This window comes from Melanostigma gelatinosum, assembly GCF_949748355.1.
Source record: "Melanostigma gelatinosum genome assembly, chromosome: 3".
Taxonomy (NCBI): Eukaryota; Metazoa; Chordata; class Actinopteri; order Perciformes; family Zoarcidae; genus Melanostigma; species Melanostigma gelatinosum.
The window spans coordinates 25562596-25574191 of NC_136636.1; the positions used below are offsets into that span (position 1 = coordinate 25562596).

Consider the following 11596-nt stretch of genomic DNA (forward strand, 5'->3'; position numbering starts at 1 on the left):
GAAGCATTCTAATGCCAAAGCCTCATATTCCCATACTGCATTTCTTCCTTCCTCACTCTCTTTAGGATTTTTAGCCTATCCCAGCTTATATTGGGCCAAAGGTAGGGTCACCAGTCTATCACGGGGCTATCACACACAAGGCAAATTCCTTTTACTATATTTAATGCAAATCATTTAATAGAATTTAGTTGTAAACCAACTCTTTCACACTCAGAAGGCTGCAGACTGTCCACATGGGAGAGCTATTTGGTTATTGTCAGAACAACCAACCTGGAAGAAAGTGAGGAACAGCTGCATCAGTGATGTGCATATGAATGGCACCGCCTACAAGCTAAGTATATAATAGTTTCTGCAATTTTCAAACTTTGACCACCCACCCACTCACTGACAAATGACCAAACATATTCCTACACAAAATCAACTTTTCTCGGAGTCAAGGTTTATTTATTGCCATTCTACAACACTGTTTTGCAGCAACACAATGCGAGCTGCCTTTATGCAATTGTTTTTTTATGGTGGAGTACGGAGGATGAGGTCAGAAGTGAACAGCAGAAGGGTGAACAGGCTGCGGCAGGGGTTGGCATTGTCTTTTCAGTATCCTGTGAACTCTGCGCAGGCGCCCCACCTCACCGATATATCAGATGCTCGGTAGTGTGACTGTGTGTCCGTGGTTTATGTTCTGTTTTTTGAATCTTTATTTTATCAGTAAACATTTCCCATTCTGATTCAGAATACATTTTTTTGAAGCAGTCCTGGCCAAGACAGCTGCTTAATGATAAGTTTCAATAAAAAGAACAAACAACAGACTCAAAAGCAAGAAATCACACAAAAGAAATAAATCGTTTTCAGAGTCAGTAGGGAACATAAATAAGGTGGCAGTTTGTGTGATACGTCCTTATGAAGAAAGTGTACCAGTGTACTGCTCTACAGTTGTATAATAGAGGACAAACCAACTCTCTCATACAAACTGCAATGATCGTAATTGTAATGCCGCACGATATACTGAATCGAACATTTTTCAAAAAAGATGAACTTGCATGCGCGTATAAAATATCACCTTTTGTACGGCGGGTGTTGTGTCCTTGCTTTCTTTGAGTGACTGGGTTTTTTAAACATGCATTTCAATGCAAAACACTTTGAGTTCACTGTTAAATGAAACGTGCTATAAAAATCAAATCAAACTATGGTTCAGACCAATGATCATTTGTTTTCCCTCCTCTTTTTATTGCCAACTGGGAATCATGCAACACAATGAATCTCATTGTAGTGGTTAAGGCAATCTATGTCCTGAGCAAAATAAAGTAACATCTTCTCAATTAGCACCTCCAATGGAAAGCATGTGTTCAGATGAACCACTAAGTGGCAGCATATCACAGCAGTGTCACACGATGATTGCACAGAGTAAAATAATTGCTACCATTAACTCAATAACTCAAGCATTGTTTGGTACCAGAGATTAAATGAAAGACGGAATCCTATACTATTTGTTGACTTGCAAAATAAATTTTAAAAAGACCAAGATCAGTAGGGAACACCTGCACAACTGAGACTGAGAAGCATTTAAAGCAGATTTAGCTGCTGCAGCAGCAGGAAAAGCTACAAACATCTTTGGCTCTATAAATGGCAGCCAATCAGAGCACAGCAGCATTCCAAATAGGATTCAGCCAGAAACATTCAAACTATTCAGCCCTGAAGACGACGAAGCCAAAGACCAAAGGGCCGATGATTCATACAGTGGTGGTGCTGGATTGACCTGCTGGCTGAGTGACTCGTCACAGCCGAGGGAAGAAAGATCTACTGTGTTCAGGGTTCCCTGTTCACACCTTCTGCAGGTTTACAGTGCCTTCATGTATTCTGCACATTTGTTGGACGCCAGCACTTTACTTGCTGCAGACTTGAATATATAGCGTACATTCTTGTGGGAATCTAAGGTGTGTAACTCTCGGTCCCTGTCATTCTGAATGTGTAGCGCTACATTCCGGTTGTGGTCTTTGTGTCCTTCAGTCGCTTGTAGACCCTGTTTGACTATTCAGTGCTTGTGCAAATGTGGGTATCTGGAGTCCAACCCGCAAACCAAGCCATTCAGAATAGACGGCCGTTCTTTTGTCACAAGTAGTTCTCATTAGAATATACTGCCCCCCCCCCCCCCCCAATCTCCACATTTACGGACTCACGGACTTTGAGGCCCGCTGACCGTCCCACTGTCAACTCTCGCAGACAATTTGAGCTTTTTATGAACACTTTCCGTAAGTCCGCATTTCTGCAGACTTTGCGTAAAGGAAATTACCCACAATTCATAGCAATGTGACGTAAACACGGGGCGGCACATGGGGTTTATTCATCCAACATTTCATTTTGTTATTGCAGCTGTTCTGACAAAAACGAATAAATCGATTATTTGACAATTACCTCTCATCTTGAGAGAAAAGAACGTATGAGACATTCAAATACAAACATATCTAATAAATACTCATAATTTTACATTTAACGTTACATGGTGCAGCAAAGTGCTGCCCCATTCGTATTTACACCATTAGAAGCCTTTGCAGCCTCTCACACTCAAGCATTTAAGTCCCAGAGGGTTCAGGGTTTAAGGCTTTAGACTTAAACCCTTCGACTTTGGGACTGGGCCTATACCTTTGCAAAGGTGCAGCAACATTTTCTCGCAAGCCATTCAGAGCAGACTGGGCTTTTCCTGGAGCGTTTCAGACAGCGGGTGAATGCAGGTTTATTTAAGACAGACAGTGAAAAATAATGAGTTTTATTTCAAGTCAAAGCATGTAAACTTGTTGTGGTAGAAACCCAAAAGTACGACCCTTAAAATGAGCATGATAAAGCAAGATGAATTCATGGGGCTCTCATGTCCCCTCCCATTCATCCGTCCTGCAGATGCAGAACATTAATGTGCAACGTGTCGCGTGTCACTGTACGCGTGTCCAATATTCACTCTCCTTTTCGCTCTGTTTGGTCTCCACCTGCCTCTCTCGCTGTTAACTGCTCCACTATGATCACCAGTTGGTCTTGTGTCTGTCGGCCATGTGCTGCATGTGGGCGGGTAGAAGTTGTGAGCTGTAAAACACAATCCGTGTGAAATGGTGAGGCTGAGGGGAACTGCAGTTAGGTTGTAATTATTACAAGCAGTCTCTCTTAAATTGCACATCGTTTCAGATCCATTATTAAAATAAGGAATTTTAATCAGTGCAGCTTTAAGCTTCTCTTGAGCTGCTTTTTTCGCATCCCTATTAATTCAGTTTAGTTTCCAACCAGGCCAGAGAATAAACGAGAGGGAGGGAAAAACCATTTCATAAATTCCCCCAAATACGTTTCTGATGAATTGATGAAGGATAGGCTCTAAACTAATCCAATAAAATAAGAAGTCACGGTGGCTCTCTGCTCTTCAGTCCTTGTAATGCTCCTCGTAAAGACAGGCCAGTTCTCTGTCCGACAGTAACCTCTGGTCACAACTGTTGTCGGCTTCTGTTATTACATTACAGCCTGTGGCCACGTTTCATTTCCAACAGGAAAGCCCCTTCTCTCCCCTCCGCCCTGCTGACCGGCCCCCCTTCTCCTCAGACTCCTGCTTCAGCGACAGTTCAAAACAACACGGGACCAATCAGATGAGCGCCTTCACTTGCCTGCTCCAAGCCCCGGGAGAGAGAGAGAGAGAGCGCCGCGGGAAAGGAGGCAGCGACGCACATTTCTTTGCTTTGAAGCCAGCCCCCGTTTCCTTTCGGGTGTTAAACACAACTGGAAAGCACCAACAGTCAGAAATCCACAGAATACACGTGCAGATTGAGCTCGAACTTCCTCTGCGCCGTCTGTATTGAGCCGAGAGATATTGCAACCACACTGCAGCAGTCAGATCAGCATTGAAAGATGCCTCCAGCATTTATTTTGTGTGTGTGTGTGTGTGTGTGTGTGTGTGAGTGTGATTCCTTGATGTGGTTATCTTGCAGGGAATTCAGATTGGCGTCATTTCACCGGATAAATGCGTAGAGAGGGCAGGCAAGTAACTGTCTGCCATGATGGCACAAGCTAACCAGTATTTAGAGGTTCATTTCTGCTTTATTGTCATTTCTACAACACAGTTTTGCACAACACAAATGCAGGTTATAGTCCCTTTATGCTACACGAGAAAAAAACGATACTTTTTATGGTGGAGTACGGAGGATGAGGTCAGGAAGCGCGTAAACTAAAAGTGAAATAAAACATTTCTGGTTTATTTCTGGATGAAATGAAGGGTAATTATAATACATTTAAACTGCTCTGTCTTGCCTGCAATATATTTGAATTTTGTACAAGTGTCATATACAGTTAAATAACAGAAAGCCTGTTAATGTGTCAGGATTTCTCAATTCTTATATCTTATGCGTTGAACTGCATCATAACAATCTATATATTTCTCACTGTAGGTTTTTGAAATGCTAGACCTGCGCTATTCAGCGTTCTTATGAGTGAACATGTGTCGCGTGAAAGAGGACACGTGGTTCTACAGCTCACCTCAGCTCGAGATGAGCCAGCGGCGATGGGCACACAATGCATGCCGGTTCGATTTGTGTCTGCGACTTGCCCTGACGTCATGAACACGTGGTCAACGATAACCTCACGAGATCGAGTTGCTCTCCACACACTGCATGACCCAATGCATGATGGGAAACGCCTGGCTGTCGCCGGATCAAAGAGCTGATTGGCTCTGAGATTTGACAACAAACACCACGTTTTGTAGTTCCTGTTTTTTGTGTGTAATTGTAATACTTAACGCTCGATTGTTGGCCATCAGTCTCATGTTGTGCAACAAAGGTTTAATCTAAAAACATCCTGTGTGGTTGATAATAATAAAGCTTATTTATATAATATATCAAAACGAGCAGCAAAGTGTTTCACAGACAGACATAACATTTCCACATCAATATATATTTACAAACACACCTGGACGAATCCAAACGAGGTCTGTAAACTACAAGTAGCCTACAGATCGGATCTAACAGGAAGTAACTATTTCTTTGACTTCCTGTTTATTCTTTTTGAAGGCGGCTGAAAACTGTCCGACTTGACTGCAGTTGTTTTGCTGCCACCGCCTGCTCTCGTCGACTGTCCAGGCGAGGGTCAGGTCATCTTGAACGAGCCTATTAAAACTGTGCGTTACAAAGCGAAGCACTTTCATTTTTTTGCTTTTTTTATTTGTGTAAATAGGAAAATAGCATATCTGGTATTCCAAAAACAAACAAAGATAAAACCCTGCCCGTGTTCAACCAGATACACAGGCGGGAGAGAGAGAAGCAGAGAAGAGAGAGAATTGGATGACGATTAGGGAATACAGGTCTGGATGTAGGTCAGTAGAAGCAGCCCGGGGAGGCTCAGACACAAAGACTGCACCGGTTCAGACGGATCAACACGTCTGCCCGGCTGTCGGCTTTGAGCGGCTTTCTACATTGCTCAGCGTGGTTGTTGTATTATTTCAAGAAAAGTGAAACCTAACATATCCATATTGCTAAGAGACAGAGATATGAGGGTGGTGGCCGTGTGCTACATGCAGAAGTGCTCTACCTTTGGGTTCAATCAACAACAGATGATGTGAATGCGTCGGCTACGCAGCCTCTTCGGGTGAAGCGCTGGTAGATTAGCAATCAGCTTCAAATCATAATAGTGACGGACTAACCTTCCTGAGAACATTTCTTCTTTTTTTTAGGCGTTTTACTGTTCCAAAACATGATATGGAACTGCCATAAGAGCACAATGACTTGTTTCTCACCTTCCACTAACGCAAGTGCACTTGAGACCAGCGGACTCGTCTTAACGGTTTGTGAATGGGTAGATGACCGTAATCAGTCTGACGTTCCACAGAATGATCGCGCTACAATCAAAAGACCTCTCCGGCAACACGACTGAATAGCTTAATGCAATGATTGAAAAATGCTCACCGATAAAAAAACATCTCTATAAAAGCTAGAAGCTGTACATGTTATCTTCGTCCTTTATGTCCAGTACACATTATAACATTGTCATGACTCTGCTAGTACACATGATTGAGTAGATGTTAGCTGGCTTCCCAGCTGTTTAAAACTATTAGCTTTTCTTGCTGCTATATCCGACAGAGACACACGTTTTACAGTACCTGCTGCTGTAAATGAGTAAGAGCAGTGTTTTCACATCACTTCTGCACCGTCGACCCAAAGTATCGCGTACGGGCCGAGAACTTTTGGAGGCACCGTAAGTCGGCTGCACAATGATTCAGAGAGAATTTCAGACAACAAAGAGCTTATGAACTCTCACGCAGCCTGGGCGTTGTTTTCACGCTCTCCAGAGGGCCAGAACAGGGTTTTCTGGTTTGGCGGCCCCCGGTTCAGGGATCACAGTTAAATAAGAGCAGTCATATGATAACAGTAGGATCAAGTGAGGTTGGTTTCGTGATACGGACAAAGGCATCAATAGAGATTAGTGCGTACTGGGGCTGTGAAAAAAAGGCATACGGGTCAAAAAACAGTGGTGGATTACGACTGGATGAATGCAACGAAGGCCTGGGTCGGGTACATAATAACGTCGGAGGTCCCGCCCCCCCCCCCCCCCCTCAGCTTGGCCAAACTGTGAGGAGACCCACAATTCTAGTCCGACAGAAAACAACGCCTCGGCGTTTGCTCCGAAACATCGAGAGTCGCACCTTTCGTTCAGAGTGAACCGTTACTCTGAAAAGAAGTATTTTTGCTGCTTTAATCACAATTTCATACTTACAGCGATTACCTGTCACATGAACGCGTCCATACGATCAGAACTCATTCAATAAATGTGATCTTTTAGTTTTTTTTACTTTCATAACGTACAAAAAAAAATGCTGGGGAGCTCTCTCCGTGTGGACCCTGAAGTTTGACTTTAGGAAGAAGGGCAATCACAAAAGTAGAAAGGGGGGGGGGGGGTATTGAATTACAGCCGCTCCTGTTGCTGGTTGCCACCCTACGCCTACAGCACCTGGTAGCTTGGTAACAGTAGTGCAAGCAGTGGTTGCAAGATGGGCCTCTGTACGACTGTAAGGGAATCCACTTCCAGCTGACTTTTCCCTGAGGTGGCTGCTCAGGATGCCACGAGCTGCTGCTCAGAAAGGACAAACAGCGGGGAGGAGAGAAATGTGTGTGGAATAACGGCCGCCAGCCTTTCACCAGTCTTCTGAAAGTTCTGCTCGTGAAAGCACCAAAAGTCCTGAGGGAGACCCGGACCCCCCCCCTCGTCAAAGCCAGGTGCCGGGTGCGGTGTGCAGGACGAACGTGGCTGAAGGCGTCTCACACAGTGGCTCTGATAATCCTGCTGGGCCTGGAGCTGCGGTGGACCTTGGTGTGTTTGGATAAGTGGTCGCTGCGGGCGAACTTCTTCTCGCACAGGGAGCACTCGTAGGGCTTGACGCCGGAGTGGGAGCGCCGGTGGCGGGACAGCTCGTCGGATCGGGAGAACCTGGCGACACAAGAGCGGGAGTGTGGAGTGAGGAACGTGGCAACAAAGAGGGAGACGCCCACATTAAGCCCACTGGCTAATTCATCCATCGACAATGAGAACACCAGTGTCCAGTGTCCACCTACGTGCGCTAATGTGGCTTTCAAGGCATGGCTAGGAGTCCTAGACCCACACTAGGGGTGTAACGGTACGCGTATTGAACCGTTCGGTACGAGGCTCACGGTTCGGTACGCATGACGAACCGAATACGTTTGAACAAAATTCTTTTTTTTAAACCTTTATTTAACCAGGTAGTCCCATTGAGATTAAAAATCTCTTTTGCAAGATGTAAGTAACAATACAAGATGTAAGTAACATACTACATAACATTAAGGAGCAGTTTTTGTTTTTTATGCTTATGTGTTGCTAAGAAGACACCTCAGAAGATGGGTCACTCAGGTATAGTTCCATCATTGTTCAAAGTCAAAGAATAACTTCATGATGTTAGTTGTAATGAATAAATATATTTTAAAATCAAGTACATTTCTCTGGCATTTATAGTTTTCTACTGTACCGAAACGTACCGAACCGTGGCTCCACTGTATCGTACCGAACCCAACCGTGGATTTTGTGAACCGTTACAGCCCTAATGAATACCCTGTTAAATAATACCAACATAGTCGGCTTTTTGAGGACCCCTTCCACAATTCCTTGCTTCAGGAATGTTTAAAGCGGCGCACCGTTCGGGCGTCGACAACGTCCCCCGTTTAATGGTTCACTACGGATAAATTGAAAACCACAAACAACATCCGGAGTGCAGTCGGTTTCCGTTAGCAACACGTTTGTCTTTCCTTAAGTCCTTATGGACTCTCCCTCACTTCTTTCTGCTGACATATTACAAAGTAGGCCGCAGCCCTAGAATCATCACTTGTTAGATGACCGTACTGGTTTCACCAACGCATGATATAATGCCCTCAAATGTTCCCTGAATGGAATGAAAAAAGTGAATTGAATGTACAATTCTAAAAGTTAAGTTTGCAATGGTTTTTTTTTAATCACAATTGGTGACATTTATCGGAAAGACAACTGAGAAATTATAAAAATGAAACTCATAGCTTTCTGGATTGTGATTCATGATCTCACCACGAGCTGAAAGACCCGCCCCTCCAATGCGGCCTCTAGCATCAACCAGTGGGGGAATCCCCTGAGAACGTTCATCTTAAACTTAGTATTTGCTGTTAAACCTGGTACGGTACACATACCTCCAGCCGCACTCGGGCCAGCTACACGTGTAGGGTTTCTCGCCCGTGTGCCGGCGGAAGTGAGCTTTCAGGTGGCTGCTCTTGGTGTACATCTTCCCGCAGCCTGGGTGGGAGCACTTGTGGACCCTCTCCGTAGGCGCTAGTCTGGTCACCCGGGGGGCCACGGCCTTCGACAGGCCGTTGCCCTGGCCCCCGATCCCAGTCACGCCCGTGATCGCTAGAGTCCTCATAGTGATGGGTAGCGGCGCGATCTTCACGTACTTCTGGTCAGCCAACTTGCCATCTCCGCTGTGTATTGATAACAAGGCGGCGTGGGCGGAGGGCACCTGCGGGGCCAGCAGGGTGAGGTTTTGTCCGGTTGCACCCTGGAGCCCCATGATCAGATGAGTGAGCCAAATGCCACTTTGGGCCCCGGGCGGGGAGCCCACCGGGGTCGGCGGCTGGGCCACAGGTAGGTGCTGGAGCTGGAGGACCAGCGGACCACCCAGGAGCATTGGCGGGGTTAAGGTGGAAGACGAGGAGTTAGCTCGGGCAAAGGGGGAAATGTCAGCGGGGCTGGGGCTCTTTTGTTCCTTCTGAGGGGTGTTTGAAGCGCACTGAGAGACCAGACTAGTCCCTGGGTCACTACAAGTGTCTGAGGAAGCAGCTGGGGGCGCAGTGGAGGACAGGGAGCCACTGCATGGTAGAGGGGAGGCCTCCTCTTTTGGGACCAGTAGCCGCTCTTTGACCAGCTCCATCTTTTCCCTCAAGAACTCCTCTATGTCCTCCAGGGTTGGGGAGAACGGGGAAGTGGGTTGGAAAGGGAAGTGCGGAAGCTTCGGCTCCTGGCTCGGCGGCTCCTTTTCTCCCTCCGCCCCGAGGAAAATATGCAGACTCGCCCCATCGTCGTCGTCATCGTCCTCCTCCTCGTCTTCCTCCTCCTCCTCTCCGGGGCCGAAGCCGTGCAAAGCCCCCAGGTCCACGGCCTCGGGGCTGTCGCAGGAGGCCGAGCTGCCCCCCTCGCTGCGGGCTCCGTCTCCCAGGCCAAGGGAGAACAGGCTGCTGCTGCTGCTGTCCCTGAACAGGTCATTCTCCAAGCTCAGCGGTCTGCTGCTGAGAGACACCATTGATCCGGGGCCGAATGCGGAGGAGAGGATGTTGAGGAAACACTATCCAGAGGTCGGATCACAAAGAACCTGCAAGGGCAACGTTGAGATTGGATCTTATTACCCAGCAGAAAGTGAGAAAGCATGACGAGCTATTTACCTCAAGGACTTTAAACTTTACAGGCAGTAAGTAAGAAGTAACTTATTCTACAGGCAAGTGCTTCTCTAAATTCTGTTTTCTAGTTTGCTTACTTGACGGGCCAAAAACTATTTTCCACTTTGATACAAAATTATATTCTTTTTTAAACCATAACTAAGGGGTTGGGTGATGTGGTTGAAATCACAACACTGATAAGAATATTTGGCAATACCGACACAATCCAACAATAATACATTTGAATGTAGCAAATGTTGGCAATCACATACAAAGTAGTCATCTCACAATGTAACACAACTTTGTGGTAATTTGATAAAATAAAACTTTATCTAGAAATAAAAATGTGGGTTGAAAATGTTTTTGAGTTGGTAATCGATCATTCATGCCTGGAGTTAGTCGTGTACTTTAGTGGTGCATATATCTTTAACAAATGTGCAATGAATCGGATAATCAAAACCAATGGACATGTGGAGAACCGGGGGCTTTTGTGGCCCTGAGAGGCTGGGGGCCCCAGGATAGTTGTCCATTTTGCCAGTTGGTAATCCAGCCTTGAACCAGCTCTACCCGGAGTTAGAGCCGGACCACTTCAGTTTGACATTAGATATTTTCAAACGTAGGGGCCCCCTTGAACCTTTTGCCCCTGAGCCTTCTATAATTAACTTTATTAAAAAACGGCCATTTTTATATGTGGGCCACAATAGTCTTCTAGCACTGGTCTGGTACCGTTTAGTGCCAGTGATTATCTCACTAAATATACATATGTAGCCGATATAAAGTGAGGCAGTGGTAAAAAAAATAAATTCAAAAGTGACTGAAATTAAACACTAATTAAAGAGGTATTGGCAAATCATTTGGCGGTGTAAGTTCCTAAGCATATTTGAAGTGAATGTGTAGTTTGCTGGGCGAGCCCTGGCAGCGTGACCTCACACAGGAAAACAAATGGATTTGACCCCGCTGAGGAACTCCTATGGAACTATGTATGGAGAGCGGATGTTTGTAGCCGCTGTCAGACCGTCGGGCACATGTTGCAGCGGGGCCTCGCACTTCACGAGGTGCGCGAGCATGGCGCAGGGTAAACACGGCCCGCGCTGACGCGCACCACGAGCCGTGTTTGCTCAGAGCCGATCGGGCTCGAAAGCGGAACAAAATCAAAAAGAAACGCCGAGAAGAAGGAGCGGTCGGCAACACGGCAACCCGCCTTGAATACAACTGCGCCCGCAGAGGAATACACGAGTCTCAAGTTCGGCTGGGTCAAAAGAAATGTTCTATTTATACTCCTCCGTCACTCCGGACGAGCCGAGCAGTTGCACCCCGGACATTAGGCTCGACCTACCGTGTGCAGTTCGGAAGAGGCTCGGTCGGAGGGAAAAGCAGCGCCGTCGACGGGCTCTTTATGTATTCATATAGTTGCTGTTTTCTTTTTTTTCCCGCCCTCCGTCGTGTTATTGTCGTCGCACACTCACATCCCGTCCTTGCCACGGGTCCATGTTGGCATTCCTCTTTTTCCCAGCGTCACATGACGGCATTGCTGCACAACTCGGAGGCACGGGTCCCGCTCCGCGACTCCCATTGGCCGCGCGCGGCGGAGGCTCGCCCTAAAAGGGGCGCTCCGATTGGTTACCGCTCGACAAATTCTGACCGCCATGTGTTGATGGAGGAGATCGCGTTACAAC

The 11596-nt window shown here is 46.4% G+C and overlaps 1 protein-coding gene across 1 annotated transcript; it reads right to left on the reverse strand.

Moving 5' to 3' along the window:
- Positions 1-7203: 7203 nt before the first annotated feature.
- On the reverse strand, positions 7204-11395 carry LOC306775062 (Krueppel-like factor 15). The gene is made up of 3 exons (XM_079265283.1): positions 11257-11395; positions 8682-9856; positions 7204-7440 (listed from the first exon to the last, which is right to left on the reverse strand). Exons 2-3 carry the CDS (start codon positions 9785-9787, stop codon positions 7272-7274), a joined length of 1275 nt encoding a protein of 424 aa, XP_079121409.1. The 5' UTR covers positions 9788-9856; positions 11257-11395; the 3' UTR covers positions 7204-7271.
- Positions 11396-11596: the final 201 nt, after the last annotated feature.